A 21,180-nucleotide genomic window follows, 5' to 3' on the forward strand; every position below is an offset into this window, starting at 1 on the left:
ACAGCAACTTGACTGTGTGAAGGAGCCCTTCTTGTATTAGTTGAACATCTTTAAACAGTTCATCTACATCTACATATTACCCCGCAATCCGCCTTAAAAGGCATGTGGCAGGGGGTGATAGGACACCAGCCATTTGCGCATAAAAAGGAAATGCTCTAACGAAATTATGATTGGCATTTATTAAAGTCTTTTATGGTTCAGGGAAAAAAGGAATTTGTACATCTATCCGTTTGGTAAAATATCTCTCTTAATTTATCAATTCTGTCAGACCTGGAAATAAGGTGGAGCTCTAATATTATGTTCTCTGTGTCACTCTTTAAGATATCCATTTTCAATTGTTCAAGCAATCTAAGCCGAGGATGTTGTCTAGTTGTGCTCAGTGGCATAACTATGGGGGAGATGAGGGGATAAACCCCCCCCAAAGTCTCCGAAAAGTATATTTTATAGTATACTAATGTTTTCCCTGCTGTGATGATTACCAGAAGAATTATGAAACCCAAATTTTTAGAGCCAAAACGGTGTAAAATGTATTTCCACGCATGTCAATTATAAAAAACTTTTCCTGTTACCTGGGAGAGGGATGTGGGGTAGCCCCCCATACCCTTCCCCAAAACATATTCCTAGTTACACCAATGGTTGTGCTATCAACAATTGAGATGAGTGAAGAGAGATAATGAGAGTTTTTAATAATTTAAAGGATGTGTAAGATGCATTCATAGCTGAGGAAATGGCTTTACAAAATGACTTTGGAAATTACATAACCCAGTTTGAAATTTAATCATAAAAAATGGACTACAGTAGACTCCCATTAATACGAACAACCTTATTACAAAGTTTTTGCTACTACGAAGCAAGTCGTTTGTCCCAATTAAAAGGGTAATCCAATCTATAGTTTAAAAAAAACTATTGCAAAGTTCCACAAATGAGCAACAGCATTAATGTGGATATAAACTACACTACATTATAATCATAGTTATAGTGCTATGCTTAAGTTCTCCTCGTGCAGAGCCCAAAAGCATCAATTGTGGTTCTTTCTTCAGTATGAGTCACTTCATTATGCACGCAACATCATATAATATGCTTCATTCCTGTAAAATCACGGTGACCCACTAAGTACCGCTCGTATATTGGACATATATTAAGTCCTCTCCTTATGAACATTAAATTCATGAACTGCCAGAGATAAGAACTTTTGAAAAATTCAAGCATTCCCGAAATTTCAAATTTGGCGCCTTTCCAGTTTGCCGATGTGACGTAGTGTCGCGTAGAGAAACTCTCACTTCGGCTCCGGCTGCATCACACGGCCAGCTAAATCATTTCGTGTTCACCAAAATTGTGAGTGAACGTACAATTGTAGTGCAGTGTTGCATTCTGCCAGATAACCACAATTCTCAAATCTCGCATAGATTAATCAACTTACGAGCAAGGTGCCGGAACGTATCTTGTTCGCATATCGAGGACTTACTGTATTGGGGAAGATATCAACCCTCGCTTGCGTAATGCCACACTGTTCTATTGATAAAATGAAACGAATGTGCTTGTTTTTATGTACTTGCACTTAATTTGAACATGCATATCTCCTGTATATACAGCCCTTGTGGTGACTGACTCATGGATACAAATTCCCGACCACTTCTAGAAGTACTGGAGAGCTGAAATTTGGCATGCGTGCGGGGAACCGGAAATGATCCGGAGGAAAAATCCGAAAACCGGAAGTTTCTGCCACGTGTCGTCGCTAGGACGACAAAATGGCCGAAATCGCGCTTTTTCCGGGGACCCTCTTTCGGTTTTAATTTTACTGCGCGCAAACTGTGTGTGCCATACGGGTGGTTAATGCATTTTTTGAAAGCTGATAAACGTGGGAACGTAATTAAGTAAAAATATTAGTTTCCATTTAAGAAAATTGCAGCCAAAATGGCGTCCAAAATTTGATTTTTGGAAAAATATTTCATACCTTCCCCTCCCCTCGACTTAATTTAAAGTGTTGGACAACGAAAATGATTATTATATATGCTCATAAAATCGTCTACGAAATGTAGGGAACAATTTTCTTTCATCGTGTCTGGTTACTCAGAGAAAAATTAAAGTATTCCGAAAATCACCGAAAATTACGATTTCCAAAAGATTAACACAAGATTTTGTCAATTTAAACCTGATTGATTTCTTTCAAACTTTGTAGTTACATACCGCTATGCCTTGTCTTTTAGAAAACATAAACATTTAATAAATGATTTAATGGATTTAACCGCGAAAAAATAAAAATGGCGGGCGCTACTCACTTTTTTCAGGGACTGGTTTGCTTATTATTGTATTACTCTCGAAATATGGATGTCATAAGGCACACTTCTTTTAGATATGACAGTAAATGAATGTGACCATATAGTATCGTCATCTTTAAACCCCCCGAAACCCCCTTAAAAATTAAAAGTTGCATATAAGTAGCCTTTTTGGGTACTTTTCGTCACAGTTCCGCCGCTTTTCCAATCCTTACCACTCATCGCTACGGAATTGATGTCGACGATTGATGACCGCTGGCAGTAAAAAGCTAAACCCCCAGTAAACCCTCAAACACCCCCCCACACATAACACATTAAAACCCCCGAATCCCCCTGGGCACCCCTCTCGGTGGAGAAGAGCATTAATGAGGACTAAGCGGAGCGGCCGCGGGGGGGCTCCTCAACCCCAAGGCAGCGAAGCCGCCCCACAGCGAGGAACTGCGAAGCCGTTCCGAGGAGTAACTGGCGTAGGCAAGGGGGAGCTTCAGTAACCCTCGGGCGGCGAAGCCGCCCCGATGTTTAAGCAGCGCAGCCGCTCCGGGGGGGGCACACTCAACCCCTGGGCGGCGAAGCCGCCCTTTAGTGAGGAACGGCGAAGCCGTTCCGAGGAATGAGTGGAGAGCCTCCCTACCCCCTGGCCGGCGAAGCCAGCCCCTAGTTGAGGTGAGATTATTCGAACTTCAAAAGTCTTCGAACGACCACAAATGTAGACGGCGAAGCCGGAACCGGGGTTTTTAAGGGGCGGAGCCCCTTAACGAGCGCGCGGAGCGTGCGAGTCATACATATGACTCTGAAGCTATTTTTCAGTGCGACTTTAAGAATGGGAGATTGAAGAGACAGAAATTTGAACAAATTTTGTTTTTTTAGCAATTACTCCTAAAAGAAACGTCATAGAAACTTCGTTATTACAAACCTCCAGTTTTTCAGTCCCTTGAACTCCGTAATAACGAGAGTCAACTGTATGTATCTCTTGGTGACAATAAACAAGAATGCAAAGATGATGCGAATGTAGCAGACAAAAGTGAGGCAGGGATCAGCCATTGAAGCAGTCGAGCTGAAAATGACAATGCTGTTGGTCCGCCACAAAAACACAATGTTATGCTCACCCTAAATATGTTATCTAGCTTTCAGATAAACTTTAATGTCGACAACTGTTTTGATTTTCCTTTCATAAATTTTGATGAGATGGTAGAAAAGGCAATGGTGTGAAGTAAATTTGAAAAACATACCACAGACTTTTTTGAAACAGCATCAGTCGGAAAACTAACTTTCATTGGAATAGTAAAAACTTATTTATTTGCTGAATTTCTCCCTGTTTTAATGTCATGAAGTATTCTGGCTAATATGTATCGTTTTACTGCTCATTCAACCTCTTAAATACCCTGGTCAATTTCCACTCATACGTCATTCAGTTTTGGATAAGTTCCATTAAGTATTACAGTGAGTCCTCGTTTAACGTTACTTACCCTTCCTGAAAAATGTGACGATAAACGAAATGACGTTAATCGAAGCATAATATCCCATAAGAAACAATGTAAAAAGTGAATATCAGCTCCTAGACCTCACAATTCCTACGCGAAAAAAATGTTAGGGTCATTCCACGTCAAATCACCCAGAAATTTTCAAAATGACACCCACCGACTCGGATTTTAATGAAATTTTTGTCACTAGCTACTATCACCTATCTAATGACCCATGTAAAATATTTCCTCTCTGACTCTCATAGTTTGCAAGATATGAGGAGTCAAAGTTTGATATGTTTGCTCAGAAGTGGCGCTAGTGGGAGTCAAATTCCAGAGTGCAGGGCACAGCGTAAAAATTCATAACTCAGAAACCACATAATATATTTGAATGAAATTTTGACCCCTTGTCTATCCAAGTGCATAGCTTCCATAGTAATGTCTTTTATTCCCCTTGCATTGTTATGTTAGCCAAAATGATGTCAACAGTTGTTAATTAACCGATTTTTTTAGCTCAAAAACATTACTTCATATTTTCAGAATTATCACCAAAAGGCAGAGCAGTTAACTCATCCAATTTTTTTTTAAATTGAAGGTTAATATGTGCTCCAATATACTGTGAAATAAAAATGGTGGTGTTTTGACTGCCACTATGAGTATTTCAGGTTTTACTTTTTTTTCTGCCCCCGTGAGAGGGATTTTGGACACGTACTGTAAGACAATAAGTATAAGTGTATCCATACCTTCATGAGGATATATTTGAAATATTGGTCAGTAAATCTAAGACCAAACATGTAGTCTAGTGAATGTGGCTCTTGTTCATACAATTTTTTTAATAACAATACTTGGCTTGTGGCAGCTGAGGGGAAAAGAGTCCAAATGGCTCAGAAATGTGAAATGATGCTTTTTCCTGGAATTTACCCATTTTTTCAAGTGTTTAGCATAGGGACAAATTGGTATCAACATACATTAGACTCTTACTGTGCATTAAGAGGATAAATGGAAATACTTATTTAAATAAAATTATTTAAATAATACACTTCAATGTGTTTAAGGCATCTCCCAAACATCTCTGGAGGCTCTCTCGGGCAACTAAACTCTTTACAATACCACCAATTCCATCACATGGGGATTTTACATGGCTTGTAGCAAAGAATGTCCATGATGCCATTAAAGAGAAATCCTGGTAATGCTTGCAAAGATTGAGAAATTTTTTGCAGTTCTTGTACCGTCCTGCACAACCATCACTAAAGTAACTCAATTTTTTGACTCACGTAAAATTTTCCTTCACAAAGCAAAATATTATTCTTTGGGTTTCATAAACAAAAGCTACATCATGCTCCAAATCATCTGACAAGATGCATAAACTGGAAATAATAAGCTGTTTAGTCAGGTGATCTCGAGTATAAATCACAACAGGGTGTACCGTACAACTATCCCTTGTCCAGTGATACCCTTGTGCCTCATCTTTGATAACATATGAGTAGTTCTCATTGAAGTCAAGGAGAACAACTGCATCATGGGGTCCAAGATTTTCTTTCATTTGCTTAAGGTAGTTTGCCTGTACCTTCATAATAAATGAATGGGGCAGCAGTTTTTCCACTCTTTCAATTAAAGTTAATCAGTACTCATCAAATGTCGCAGTGAAGTTCACCAGTTGAGATCTGTCACGGGAAACCCACTGACTGTATGAAACTTCATCTCCGGGGTCACATTCTTCAAGCTTTTTCAGCAGTAAGCTTTTCAACTTTTCACGTGAAGGACACTGAGAGCAATGTCGCAGTATACAGTCCCTATTTTTTCTAGAGCACACTAAATAACCAATTAGGTCCTGGCTTGTTTCCTCTATATTACAGGCATTAAGCAGTAAGTTGACATTTTAATGACTTGTGCAAACACACACTGAATGCGTTCCAGGAGAACCTGCTACCACAAACCATTTTGGACCTAGGTTGCAGAAGTTAGAAAAGCCAATTTTAATTCTGGGGAAGTCAAATTTAAAAGTGGAATACAATTCCTTCAAGTTAGCAAGTAATAATCTCTTCTGAACATGTACATTTTTGGAGATACTAATGGAATCTTTCTTTCCAGGTATCATTCTGGAGTACTCTTCACTTTTATAGAAAGTCCTAACTAATTGTAATGTTTTATATTTGCCTTCCCTTTTCTCAATTCAGGTGCAGCCAATTTTCCATTGTCTCTGAAAAGTTCTCTTGCTTGGCGGGCAGTGTACTCACTCACATGAAACTCTTCCATTACTTTCTTCCTGCTCCATGAAGTTGGTACCAATGATAACAGATGTACCTTTCCTTGATGAGTGCTTGATGTGTCAACTTTTTGTTTGATTAAGTCTATGAGCATATCCATATCATGAACTTTCTGAAGTAGTTCTTTTGGCAGTTTTGGGTCATCCTTTTCTGGAGATAATTCTTTATCAAGAACTCTTTTAACTTTCCTTTTAAAATTACTGCATGCTGACTCTACTTTCCTTTTAGCGTAGGTTGACCTTCTGTGAGATGATATGCCATGAAATTTTAAAGGTGACTCCTCTCTATCTTGCAGCGTTCTGTTAAGTAGCTCAGTTGATTTTTCTTGGGATACTGTTGTTTCAAAATTCAAAATACTATCATTGCTGTCACTATCTACTTCTTCAACATCGGAAAGCTCATTTCCAAACCTGGAGTGTTTCTGTACTTCCTCCCTACATGGCTGGCATATTTTCATTCCTGGCACTAATTTCCGAAGAATTGGGAGTTTACAGGCCTTTTCTGCAAATTCAAGACTTACATTTCTCAGTGATTTTGATATTTTCTTCTTGTTGCTGTTAAAAGGATCAAGACAATATATTTGGTAGGTTTCATACTTTTTCAAATAGTATATTCTGTGATGTTCGCAGACATTGGATAGGACTTCCCCAGGTACACCACTTCTGAGAGATAACAGCTGTTTTTCAAGTATACTAATGATCTCAATTTTGTTCAGTTGCACCACTGGTGTGTAGGTTTTTTTGAGGCAATCAGATGCAGTTACTTTTCGATGCTGCACAGTTAAAAAATTTGCTCATTTTGAAGCATAGTGGAGACACCAACCTTTTTTAATGTTGAAGTTCACAATGAGCAGCTTCGCCTAATTCATTGCACACACAATTAATGTACAGGTAAAAATACACGGATCGTACACACAGAATAAACTTGGACACCCATGGAGCATCTTCACACAAGAAGATTTGGCAGAAGACTAAAAGTGGTACCCTAGAATCTATTTTGATTTATCATGCCCTCACTGTGATACATTGTAACATTTTATTCTTCCTAATGTAGAGGTTGCACTTAATTCTCTTATTCCTTGGGGAGATGGAATAACACTGAAAAGTGATGCTGAATAGGTGGGATTGTATTACCTTCTCAAGTTTGTCATGTAATACAATCATATGTGAGGCAGGGGAGAAAACAATGTGGCACATAATGTCAGCATTATCTCTCCCAGTGAAATAGAAATTTAATACTCCAGTTGACATCAAGGAATGTGGATATTGATGACAATCTGCTGCATATCTATAAGTAATACAATTGCTCTGCCAGCTCTTCCATCACCAAGGGTTTGGAAGACCATACTTCTTCTGTGAAAGTGAGGCTAACTTTGTACAACTCCAGTTCAGTGGGACTCATTTAATCACTTTTTCACAGATCTTAACAAACTTGAACATTGCATGTGCATATGATGACCACTGGTTTTTTGGATTAGTGATTTCTAAACACGAGGAAGAACATGATGTGAAAGTGAAATTTATGCACCCATATGGAAAATCCCCATGTGATGGAATTGGTGGCATTGTAAAGCGTTTAGTTGCCCGAGAGAGCCTCCAGAGATGTTTGGGAGATGCCTTAAACACATTGAAGTGTATTATTTAAATAATTTTATTTAAATAAGTATTTCCATTTATCCTCTTAATGCACAGTAAGAGTCTAATGTATGTTGATACCAATTTGTCCCTATGCTAAACACTTGAAAAAATGGGTAAATTCCAGGAAAAAGCATCATTTCACATTTCTGAGCCATTTGGACTCTTTTCCCCTCAGCTGCCACAAGCCAAGTATTGTTATTAAAAAAATTGTATGAACAAGAGCCACATTCACTAGACTACATGTTTGGTCTTAGATTTACTGACCAATATTTCAAATATATCCTCATGAAGGTATGGATACACTTATACTTATTGTCTTACAGTACGTGTCCAAAATCCCTCTCACGGGGGCAGAAAAAAAAGTAAAACCTGAAATACTCATAGTGGCAGTCAAAACACCACCATTTTTATTTCACAGTATATTGGAGCACATATTAACCTTCAATTTTAAAAAAAATTGGATGAGTTAACTGCTCTGCCTTTTGGTGATAATTCTGAAAATATGAAGTAATGTTTTTGAGCTAAAAAAATCGGTTAATTAACAACTGTTGACATCATTTTGGCTAACATAACAATGCAAGGGGAATAAAAGACATTACTATGGAAGCTATGCACTTGGATAGACAAGGGGTCAAAATTTCATTCAAATATATTATGTGGTTTCTGAGTTATGAATTTTTACGCTGTGCCCTGCACTCTGGAATTTGACTCCCACTAGCGCCACTTCTGAGCAAACATATCAAACTTTGACTCCTCATATCTTGCAAACTATGAGAGTCAGAGAGGAAATATTTTACATGGGTCATTAGATAGGTGATAGTAGCTAGTGACAAAAATTTCATTAAAATCCGAGTCGGTGGGTGCCATGCCTGGGTGAACTGACATGGAATGACCCGTTAGCGTGTCATATCTGGGGCATTTTTTTACGGTGGGAATGCCAAACTATCGCATAAATACGAGTTCCTGTCTTCATCGACGATCATAGCAGCAGTGACGTAAATCCTTCTCCATTTTTGTATCTTCCGGCATTTGCTTTTCGGCTTCGCTATGGTGGTCGCCCGGGCGAGCGTCGCCTGGGCATCATCATCACTGAAACATCATCGCAGTTACAGGAACCAAAATTATTGTGAACTCGGCAAAAAAAGTGAAGATAAAAACTCCGAGTTCTACACGGAAAAATGCCTTGAAATCACTTTTTAGGTTCCTGAAAACCACATGTCAAGTAAAACCTTGCGCAACTACGTAAGAATTCATTTTTCAGAAATTTTTGCTAATACCGTAATCGCAATTAAGAATAAACACACCGTTTTACACTTTGCTTAGACTGACTGTATTACCGCCCACAAAACGAACAACATGCAACGCCCGCTGCTTCGCTTTTTTTTGCGCGAAATTTAAAAGACTTGACGTTATCGCAAAGCGTAGGTGCAATAAACGAATGATGGTCTCAACATTTTCGTGACGTTATCGCGAAATGACGTTAAACGAGGTGACGTAGAACGAGGACTCACTGTATTTTATTTCCTGTTGCTGCATTTACCTTGCAAGTAATTCCTTCAAATTGCACTACCCTCATTATATTTACAAACCTCAGATTTTTTCGGCCTATCATTTTTGAAAAAACAAGAGCCTACTGTGGTGTACTGAGCGTAATGTGTTGGTCACATTTCAACCATCCATCTTTCCACATTAGAATGTCACGAGTATTACATAGAGAGAAATCAGAATTTCTCTCCAAATGATTTCACTAAATAATAACTCTACACAAAATAGCTCCATTTCAAGTCACTCACCTTGAACCACTCGATGACATTATTGGGCACATCATTGCTGAATTTCGCACACCACAAGGAAAACATATCCAGGGCTTGAATGAGAGTTCCCTCATGCACTGCAAAAATATTTTAAATCAATACCGGATATTGCAGAGGGTTCATACTCAAGAATAATGCAAGTACGATAATAAAGTAAAATGTTTGCCAAGACGACATTGAAGGTAGGGAGTTCAATATGAGTCAAGCCCATTGGAAATTAGCTTTTAAAGATTCAGCATATAAATTATACAAAAAAAGGATAGTTAATGCACTAAAAACTTAAGAGCTAAAATTGAATTTCATTAATGCCAGTTTTCAACTCATTATTGTTTCACTTAATAATTGTACCCCACCAGCATGATATTCAAGTAAAACAAAAACATTGATTTTGATACCACATAATATCAAAACAATTGCTGAAAAGTTTCCCACCCGGTTTTCCCACCGGTTGATGCAGTCCATGTCTCATCCTCAGGGGATCTTCCGAATGAGGAAGATCCCCTGAGGATGATCAGCAAGTCGCTGATCGAAACGTCGGGAGACATGGATGACATCAACCGGAGGGAAACCTGAGAAACTTTTCAGCAACGGATATGCCGGGAAAACCTAAGATCATACAATATAAAATCAAGTTTTCACAATAATCATAATACATATATATTGTGACAGAGCACGTCATCACATACGTGGTTTGGAGGGAGATAATCACGATCGTCTCGAACAAAGGAATACTGGAGTCAAACAAACCATCACTCACTCTTAAAGATACAAAATATAAGTTCAGCATTCTTTCAGGCTGCATCCGCGTCCGTTGTCGAAGAACCACAACAGTTTCGCCAGCTCTCCTGCCAGCGTCCTCAGGTGAAGGATGAAGTGAAGCTTTTAGTCCTCTCTTATATAGTCAATTTTTGGCGCCAATTCGGTGGATTTCTTTCGACCAATCAGGGAACGTCCTCGTATTTGCGTCGAATATACCGTTTCCACGCGCTGTGCAAAGGATAGCCATCCTCCCTGTTAAAGTTTGCTGGTCTTTTGACTATCTCAATGGCCTCTCTTATTATTCTCGGGAAGTACTTGTCTTCTCTCGCAATTATTTTGGCGTCATCAAATAAAATGGAATGTCCAGATTCACTCCAGGCATGCTCCGCGATGGCAGAGGCTTTGAAGGCACCAGGCCGGATCCGAAGGCTTATGTCACCATCCCCTTCATCGCAGGGACGTCTGAGAAAATCGCGAGAGTATTGAGGAAGCATGATGTAGTGACCAGGTTCAACGGCGTCACTAAGATAGCTGACATCCTACCCGGGCCCAAGGACAGAATTTCACCACTACTCTCCGAAGGCGTGTACCAAGTGCCATGCTCCTGCGGTGAATGGTACATTGGTGAAACATGCAGAGCGCTGAACACCCGTATGAGCGAACACCGAAGAGTGACCAGAAACAAACAGTTCAAACAGGTCACTAGCTGGTCCTAGATAACTGGGGCCAACACACCGGCCACCACACACCTGACTCATTCACACTCACGCATACACACATCACAGGACGCTATGTCCGACTCCATGACTGTCCCCTGCTCGAGTCGTCACGAGAGCAAATACGAAAAATGCCCATTTGGCATAAAATAAGAAAAATTACTTTCTGTACGGTACGCTACAATATATAATAATAAATCGTGGGAAAACAAATATTAATCTAAAAAAATGGAATGTACCAATCAAAAAAGAACTTGATTTATACCATGAGTATTTAACACAATTTAGCCTTGTGCCACCACTGCCTACCTTCATTTTGTAGCACTTTGATAAAGTGGTCAGCAGCAAGGGATGCAAGCTTATGAACACTGCTTCCGGTAACTCCATTGTTACTCAAGTTACCTGCACCCTGAAAATAAAAAAAGCACTTTTCACTATATTGTAACTGGAAGTAAGAGGTAAGAGTAGTAAAAGTGCAAAACAAAGTTGTCGAGCAAGAATATATGAGAGATATAGCTTCAATATGTTCAGCTAGATTCACATTGATGACAACTAGAAAACTGCAAATAAATACTCATACTCATTCTGAAAATTTCACCAAACAGCAGAGGAGAATAGAATAAAATGAAGGCAATTACCGTATAAGCGCGTGTAAGAGGCGCACCTTTTTTCCCAGACATTGCAGCCGAAAATGGGGGTGCGCCTCTTACACAAACTTCTTATCTTCCCCCCCTCCCCTTCACCGGTCGCAAGTCCAAGGGGAACTGAATGGCCTTGGTTTTCAGCGTGAGTCAGTCATCTGAAACCCTGGGTCAAAATCAAACGGCAGGCAGGGGAGTTTATCCCTTAGTGACGTATTTTTAAAATGCTCCTGTTTGAATTTCTTGCAAGCATCGCGCCGTCACGTCGGTACCCCAGAGGTGAACATTGAAAAGATCGCGCGGTGTTTTTCGCTCCGGAGCGCGCGCTAAATTTGCTGCCACGAGTGGGAATCCCGCGGCATTTATACTGCAGAGTGTAATCGCTTATCAAACTGATAGAAACGCGTCGTTTTGAAGGACATACCTAGTTAATAGTCAACATCTGTCTTGCCGAGCAATTTCCATAACGTTAAGCACCTGATTTTTCAAAAATCATCTTCAGACGCTATTATGAGGATTTTTGCAACTGAAAATTATATTGGTGTCTAAACCTGCGGTTTAAAAAATTCGAACGAGTGTGTTCATTGTTGGACTAAATGGTGGATAGAAGAAATCGGAAATGCTTATAAGTGAAGAGCGCTGAAGGCGAGGTCGAGGGGAAGGAGCGTGCTCCCTCCCCTCCGTATTTCAAGCTACGAGGCTATGAGCGAAGGAACAAGGGAAGAACATGTCCGATCTTGCATGTGACGTCGTTGCCTTTAATGCGAAGGGGCGAAGGCGCAGCAATGTGATATACGCAGTTTGCGTTGCCTGAAGTTTCCAGTCCGTCTCGTCTTGTTTGAATGCGCTTATGCTACACTTGTTTCTTCCGAAATTGTGCTGTTTGGACTATGTTGAATATTAGTAGCCTTGTTTTAGCTATAAATCTTTGTGTCAATCAATTAGAGCTCAAAAAACTTAAATGCTGTCAGATATACATCGCGTTAGGTCAAATTCTTTTTAGAACCTCGTGCGTGTCTTACTATTGCTGAAAGATATTGAGATATCTCCGAGCTCAGAAGGTGACTCACCTAGCATTTGACCTCCAGAAACTCGGAAAATTGAACCTGGTTGACCGAAAAAGGTCAGTTGGTGAGATGGGGTAGGGATGAAACACGTTTCAATTGTTCCCCTGTAACTTGAAATTTTCCTGTGGAGTCTCGGAAAGGAAAAAAACGGCAGAGGCATTGGCTGATGGAGGGCCGAGTGTAGTTCCGTTAGGCCCCTTGCACGCACACCGATTTTCGACCGATATTTTACCGGCGAAGCGATGCTTGCACACACGCCAGATTTTTACCGGTCAAACGATAAGTTGCTATGTTTTTTAGCCGGCGCCGGCGATCCACAGTGACAATGGCCGGCAGCTAACTGGCATTTTGCCGGTGCCGGCGCGTGGTCGGTACGTGTGCAAGCTCCAATGCTCTCCCATTGTTCACGATTGGAATGTGGACGGCCGATATTTTACCCGCCGTCCAAAATCGGTGTTGTGCAAGGGGCCTTAAATCTACGACGTGGTTATTATCCTACGGCGCTGAGATTGCCCCAATTGTTGTCCAATCTCTTGGGAAGGTTCATACTATGTGCCTGTCGTGTTTTGCCTTAAAATTTTCCACGGCTGCAATTCTATTGCAATACTTCTGCGAGAGCTCTTAAACAAAATTGTTCGTGAGTAGGACAAGCAACGTAGAGCGATGGCATATGCGAAGAGAGGATCGGAACTCTTTCTACTCCCTCTTATGCCGCTATTACCGCCGCAGTTATCAAAATTTCCTCTTTCAAATAGTACCAAAAGAGGAAATTTCGATTACTGTCGAAATTCCAGGCATACATCTGCAACACCGCATGATAGGATAAAAAAAAATGCCGCAAAATTTTTTCTTTATAGCTTCGATCCTCAAAATAGGGGTGCGCCTCTTACACGTGTGCGCCTCTTACACAAGCTTATACGGTATACCCTGGGGCTTCATTCCAGTCAAGCTACAAAACAAAATCAACAAACCCACCTGTAAAACACTGATTTTATGAGTGGCAACTGTAAGCTTTCCCTCAGATCCATGGAAAACAGCAAAAATATGCTGCAGGAGCTCCTCTATTGATCCAGAATCACTGCACTGAAGAGCCAGGCAACGGCAGGCCTCTGCTGCTTCATCCCTCGCTAAATCTTCCTTGCAATGCAGATTAGCTGGATGGAAGAAAGTGATGTTGAAAGACACTTAAATGTACAGAGAACTATCCATGAGACTTGTGTTTCCATTCTGAAGCATATGTGGGCAGTTCATCATTAATTGGAATACTAGAAATCCAATCAGGATAGCATGGTCTTAAATCCTAAAATGGGCAAATTTCATTGGAAAATTTATATTAACTATCTACACACTGACTTTAAACATATGTACAGCAGACTCCCGATTATCCGGCTGCGGTTTATCCGGTTTGCGGATTATCCGTGCATGATTTTTACTCTCGCTCAGTTTTTTCCGCGATCTTTATTTTTAAAAATAAAATCGGACGCAAAATCATCAGAATTACTGCATCAATGCCAGGAACACCGGGCTTATCATTTCCGTAAGAATCCCCTTCCTAAAACGGAAGCGATGACACGCTAGCTGCATTCACGGGAGTACCGTGTTTCTGTTCCGTTCTGCAGTGCGCGACCGCGATCACGGATACACGTCCCGCAGCAGTTGCAACCCGGGCAAATTGTGCGAGGCACGACTACGTGGCGTGGTGCCGGGCAGTGTAGTTTCCGACATCGAGCAGTGGTTTTGAAGCATTCGCGCAAACCACTTTTCTGTATCCGTGATCACACAGCCACGGATGTGTGATTTTCGAAATCAGGCCTTATATGGAGCATTAATAATACGAGTACAACCATGTTATCGCCGCTAAAAAGATCGTGAACTGACAAAGAAAGCTCTCAATGAGTCCGGGAACCAATCTAAAATAACAGACTAACTGCTTTAATAATAATACCTTTATTGTTTGTTTTACGTATATTATGAATATTACGAGACATGTAAGTGAAAATTTGGATTATCCGTGTTTCCCTATTATTCGTGCCGTCTCTCCCCATCATTAGCCCGGATAATCGGGAGTGTACTGTAATTACACATATAAATTTTTTGTTAACTTAGCTCACGATAAAATTCTTTCACTAACTACCTCTAAAACATAATTTTGGCAACTGATGCTAATCCATAAGCTTTTCTCGACTCTTCATCCAATTTCCAAATCCACTATGAACTTCACAGCATTTTTTAAAAGTTTTTTACATTGATTGCTGAGGTGAATATAAGTCTTGGTAATGCCTTTTTGACATCAGAAAGTGACTGACTATGATTTAGTACATCTACGCAGCATTAGAACACTGAAAAGACATTTTCAACATTAAAACTGCCAATCCTTTTCAAAGGACATCCTTCTAGGTAATTGATTGAAAAACTACAATAAATAGAAATTTCAGGCACATTCGACAAGAAAATACTATTTAGAGACTGAAAGAGACAATGAATAATAATAATAATAAAAATAGCACCTAGAAATACAAATATGAGGTGCAGAGGTTGTTAAAAATAAAGAAACACGCTCACCAATAATATTGCGGCCAAGATCAATGGCATAGCGACTCAGATCCAGAGACAGTTTGGACAACAGGATTCCAACACTCTCCAGAGCCACCTCAGGGCTCCGCAACATGGCCTTCTGTAAGGCTGGGAGTAATGTCTCCCGGAATTCATCATGTGACACGTGGCGGAGGAGAGGCTCACACTCCCGTATCAAATACGGAGGTGGCTTAACTTTGCTCCCAATAGCAACTTTTGCAACAGAAACTGTGAGAGGACCCTGCAAGAAATTTTAAAATTTAAAATATACCATCAATTATTGTGTTGTAAAATGATAGTTTCTTTTCTGTGAAATGATTCCTGTGGTTACCATTATAGCTATAAAATGTTTACTATAAAGACCTCTGAGCGCACAGAATTATTGAAGGCTTTTCTGGAGCATAATGGAGGAGGACTATAATTTAGTTCTCCTCAGTGTAAAACACTGCATTTCTGAAGATATGTACAAATCATACATTGTTATCAAGGCTATTTCTGATGCCAAAATTTCTGTATGGAGTCACTCCATACCAAATCAACCACACCATAACACTCGCCAACTCATATTTTGACGAAAATTGGTATATTTCATCCCTTCATCACCATTTCAATTTTTTTAACAAAACTTCAATGGTTAATGAGCCACAGCCTCTCACGCACTAGAAGGCTTCTTAATTTTTTCAAATCTCAGTTCACACTTCTCAAGGTCGACTTCTCAACTCACATTCTTTCTCACTTGTTTCCTTTGAAATTATTCAGCTATAACCACAAGGGTGTGATGATTATGGGAAAATACATATTAGCATTATTTTTTTTAGCCCTAAAGTAAATTCTAAAAATTTGTATAAGCAACATTTTTTACAAAAACAGAGTGAACTACAGCAGGCAGCCTCTGAGAGTAAAAGTAAACTCCTCTCTAAATGCCTTCCAATGTTTAAGGCATTGTTTTTATAGATAATATCAATTGAATGAACAAATGCTATTAATATCATGGAATAGACCTCCCTAAAAACTAGGGAAGAAGTTCAGGCCGAGTGCCATTGCCGTAAAGCCCTGGTTACACGGTACATGAGAATGTACAAGAAAATGTGAGAATGTCTGAATCTCAGAATGAACGCGAAAATGCACCGTGTAACCAGACAAAATGTAAGAATGTATGAATTTCTGAACGCCTGCTCTAATTTCGTTCAGACAATCATACAATTTGACCTCAGAGTCACCTGGTGGCAGACTACGAAAACGACACATTCATTTCATCTGGCTCGTATAGGCGACTTCTTTGTTTACGCGCGGCCCCGATAGTTATTTCGATTTGATATGATCTTGCTTGACTTGGATATCTCACTGATTGGATATGGGTAGCGAAAGAATGGAACACAAGAAAAGCGGATGGGTAAAAGGATGGATCAGATGGAAAGGCGCTGAATGTAGGAACCGCGAGATTTGTCCAAGATTGAGATCCAAATGATCGTTAAAAGGTCATAAAAAAGCATGTGATAGGCAAAGAAATAAGATTCAAGTACTATTTACGCTGTATTTACTCAAGTTCCTGTTTTTGCATCGAGACCGACTGCAAAACGAGTCGAAATTTTAGGTGTTGCGTTGACATGCAGCAAACGTTATGGGCATCGCAGTAATAAATATTGAATTTACCTTGCCAAAAGCCTCATATTTCTCGTATATTCCTGTAGCGTGCGCCGATTCACAGGAGAAGGATGGAGAGAAATCACGACACATTCGCTTTCAAGTCTAAAATTCAACTGCCTTTATTATGTCCTGTTTATTGTATGACAAGGCTTAAGGGCACGAGACATTTTGAAAATGTGTTTTTATTATGGAACACTACTATCCAACAAAATTTTAACGATATCGGCGAAAGACACTTCGTGAATATTCCTTGTTGGGGGCTCCTTGTGACGGGAGGCTGGCCGCCCATTACATTCCTTATTTTTCACCGTGGTTTAATCGTAATCAGTATTTATTTTCGTAAACAGCCACTTTCCTTATAATTTGATCCTACAATGGGTAGAATGATAGGTACATTTATAGAGTTGTTTACAACGTGAAATAAGTAACTTGATAAAATCCTGCGGTAACCCTGATTTAAGAGTGTACTTACATTGAGGATATCCCGTTGACAATATAGATAATGTATTTGACTCCATTCTGTGGATCATCAACCACTTATTCCTCTTATTTTTGTCCCTTCGGACACAAGCAAAAAACTTCTCCGGCGAGTAAATAGAGGTACTAGACGTCGGGGCACTTTATATGGTTTCATGGGATACACGATTTACCTATATGATTTTCACACGTTTTTCTATTGAATGTCCTTGCTGCAATATACTTACTGCATTAAGCAAACGATGTAGGTGTGTAACGTAGATCACAATCTGCAATCAACTTATTTTAATTTAATCTTTCCAAAGCCCCCCAAACAATCGCCTTTATTTATTTCAACAATGCCTTGGCAACCCAATATATTCACAATTCGAAGTTTGACGTTAAAGCAGCAATTATATTCGCCAAATTTGCGTTTGAGTCCCTACATAGACAGTTTTTCTATCCACTTCCTCAGTCTGCCATCAGTGGATTCCAGGCCGTGATGTAACGCGCGCACGCTCCGTCACGTGTTTTCAAACAGTCGATGAAGATTATTTTTAAAGACTCATATCTCAGCTATAAAACATTATTCATCCGCGAAATTTTCGGCAAGTACATTTGAGGTAAGGATCTTATTATTCTAGTACTTTTAAAAAAGTTTGCATGTTCCCCAATGGTTTATATTTGAAGTTGAAATAATTTGTTGCGCATTTAAAAATGTACGAAAAAATGTCCGAAAAAATGTACCGTGTAACCACCTACTCGTGGATCTTGTCCATGAGAATGTACAAGAATCTGTTCAGAAAACCATTCAGAAAAATGTACAGATTCTTGTACATTCTAATGTACCGTGTAACCAGGCCTTAAGATAATATGGAGCCAGGAGGCAGGTGGTGTAGGGGTGAGTCACCCCTTAATCTCAGTGGGAATGTTTGTAGCAATAACGAATTGTATACCATTAACTCTACACACAAGACAACCTTCCTCGCCCATTCAAAAGCATTTTGAGAGTTGTGAGGCCCAAGTCCCAGGATTTCCCCCTGCACAGCGACACGATCTTTTACAAGAGCTATGCTGTGAATATGATGCTGTTACAATACATATTTACGAAGCCGGCGACCAAAAATATTGCAATAGAGTATTCTTGCTTTGACTACAAGAAATGATACCACCTGCTGCACATTTTAATAGGTCGACAAAAGATTCCACTAGCATTGTTATGGCACAGAGATCTGAATTTCAAGGGGATAAATCTATAATTGGGGCAGCTTACTGAAATTTGAATTCATGATGGCAAAATCTATCTATTTCATAACTTTGTGTGGAGTGCATGAACTGTATTTCAAATATTGAGATTAGATGAATCTCTTTGCTCTCATAGCTATGCTGCATACATTTTTGAAAAACGATTAAAAAGCACACAAAGAGATAAAATAATGTAAACCGGGCTTCCTAAATATGGTCCCTAACCCACGACGTTGCAGGAATTAGCAAAGATTTTCCATTGCTTTGAAGTATGCAGAGGTAAAATGAGTATCATGCATGCAGGCTTGAGTAAATTTGTGTGCCCATGTGATGATGCCATGAGAGAATCACATCTCAGGAATGAACCTTCCGATTAATGAAACGGCAGAATTTTGCTCAAGTATTGTTTGAAAGAAGTTTCACTGAAATAGTTCACATCTAAATTACCTAAGCCATTTATTAAAAAAATATAACCATTTCATTCATCAATCTCTTATGATAATTATTGCAGATGCCTACTCTTGAGGGCCTAATGTTAACCTTATTTTTTCAACATGCAAATCATAGAGCATTTGATGTGTAACCTCTTTTTTTGGCAGGGGTCTCAGGACACCATACTTTTACTAATACAGTTCCACTGTACTTTACCACCAGTCTCCCCTTTAACTTCTATCAATGACACACCAGAGTCAACCTCCTTCAATGAGCTGCCCTTCATAGGAGTAAGAGTTTGAGGAGGATATGAAGAGACCAGCATAACAACTACGCAATGCTATTTGGAGGGAGACAAGCTTGCGACATATTTGAGGGATGAGGTTGAAGGAGAACAGTAGCATCAAGACCAAATGTGTGGATGATGCAATTGCTACAGCTCAACCGTCATAAACAATCATATGGTCCTTGCCAAACAGTGATTCCTCATACAATTTTATCACATTCGACATAATTTCGGAGATATTTTTTGTAATTTTTAGTACTTTTTTCATTAAATACGTCACCAATGCTTTACAAAAACGTCAAGCCACACTGTTCGAATTTTGCCCGGGTAGTTTGCATTATCATTAGATGGAACTTTAATCTGGTTGTTGTAAAACTATTTTTGAGGAAAGTTGCCAGTCTCATATATGACTACAGAAAGGAAGGATGAGTCCCATTAATGGTGAGATTCGGGTAGAGTGACTTTATCAAGAGCACTTTAGAGTGCCAAGGTCACCATTAATAGGTATGTAATTAGCAAATATCATAGTTTGAGAATCTACTCCTATGATAAAGATAGCCACAACAATTTTATTAATAAACACTTACCTTGCACTTGTCAATCAAATCTATTTTCTTCTCAGCAGACAGGTACTGAATCAGATATGCTCCTAGAATTGTATTGTGACCACTGAGTTCACTTGTTCCAGTAAGCATATCAATGCACATATCAACGTACTCTGGTACCATACTCCAAGTTGATGACAAAGTTTGGTAGGCTTTGTGAGAGCGCAGCCTATCTTCAGCTGCCACAACCACCAAGAGGAGTGCTGCCTGTAGAGCAAGCCAATTCACATATGAAAATTGAAAATATTGATTAAAATGGGAATATATCTGCTGTTCACAAATCCATTTTACAGTACTGTATATTCATCCTGAGACTAACACATTCCAATGACACAAAACTTATTTATACATTTATTTTGCCGGCCTCGGTAGCAGCAGGGGAAAGTCCTTGTGTGCCAAACAAAAATCTTTGGTTCGAGTTCCGCCAGGATAGGTTTCCCCTATCTCGGGCATGGTTGTTTGCGTCCATGTAATTGTTAAATTTGTTGTAAACCCCTTTATAAAATGGCCTATATGAGCTGTTTTGGGAATATTTTTTTAAGTATGTATAGTACTGACATTTTATTATATTTGGGGTGAAGTTTTCTCTTGGCAATGTGTCAAATTCATGCATTGCATGATAGTATAATAATAATAATAATAAACAGATACATAAATCAAAATTATTTGGTTATGTCATGATAACAATTACAGAGGTTTTGAATGATCATTCATTACAGGCACCACCTACAGATCTCAAAATAAAATGATTTCAGCTGTCACTTTCACAAAAGAATGAGGCAAAGTACCTTAAGATGAAATGACTGAGCACCAAACTAAGAAAAGATACATTGTAATTTGATGAATGACTCAACCAATTGTTATTGCAGCATGGAAACAAGCAATTTAAGGCAGTGCTTCTGTGGGATAACAAAATATTCAGTGCCATGGAATCTTCTGCTGATTTTCACACAGTAATTAAAAACTGTCGTCATTGGGAAAGCAAAAACTTGCCTGTAATTAACTCTACAAAAAAGTAATTACCTGAACATCGATAAGTCGCTGAAGCTCACTTTTGGATGTTTCAGAGCTCTTTTTCCAACCATACTGAATCAATGTACAAGACCAGACAAGCGCATATAGACCAGTTTGAGCAGTGTTTTTCCTGGTGAAAGAAAATTAAATTTAACTATAATATGTAAATTTTACTATAATATGTAATCTTCGGACAATTTCTACAAGTTAATAATCAAAATTCACACTCCTTTGCTATCTCTCTAACATTCTAAAAATAAAACACCCAATTTGAGCTATGGACT

General features: G+C 39.3%; 1 protein-coding gene across 1 annotated transcript in view; it reads right to left on the bottom strand.

Moving 5' to 3' along the window:
- Window positions 1-21,180, bottom strand: part of LOC124158566 (eIF-2-alpha kinase activator GCN1) — an 85,582-nt gene that overhangs the window by 63,572 nt on the left and 830 nt on the right. Inside the window, exons 4-9 of the mRNA XM_046533722.1 lie at window positions 20,906-21,026; window positions 19,865-20,089; window positions 15,200-15,452; window positions 13,613-13,791; window positions 11,239-11,338; window positions 9,434-9,531 (exon numbers count right to left, since the gene is read on the bottom strand). Of these exons, the coding sequence (XP_046389678.1) occupies window positions 9,434-9,531; window positions 11,239-11,338; window positions 13,613-13,791; window positions 15,200-15,452; window positions 19,865-20,089; window positions 20,906-21,026 (976 nt within the window). The remainder of the gene's footprint in view (window positions 1-9,433; window positions 9,532-11,238; window positions 11,339-13,612; window positions 13,792-15,199; window positions 15,453-19,864; window positions 20,090-20,905; window positions 21,027-21,180) is intronic.

The sequence above is a fragment of the Ischnura elegans genome, chromosome 5 (genome assembly GCF_921293095.1).
Source record: "Ischnura elegans chromosome 5, ioIscEleg1.1, whole genome shotgun sequence".
In the NCBI taxonomy this organism is placed as follows: Eukaryota; Metazoa; Arthropoda; class Insecta; order Odonata; family Coenagrionidae; genus Ischnura; species Ischnura elegans.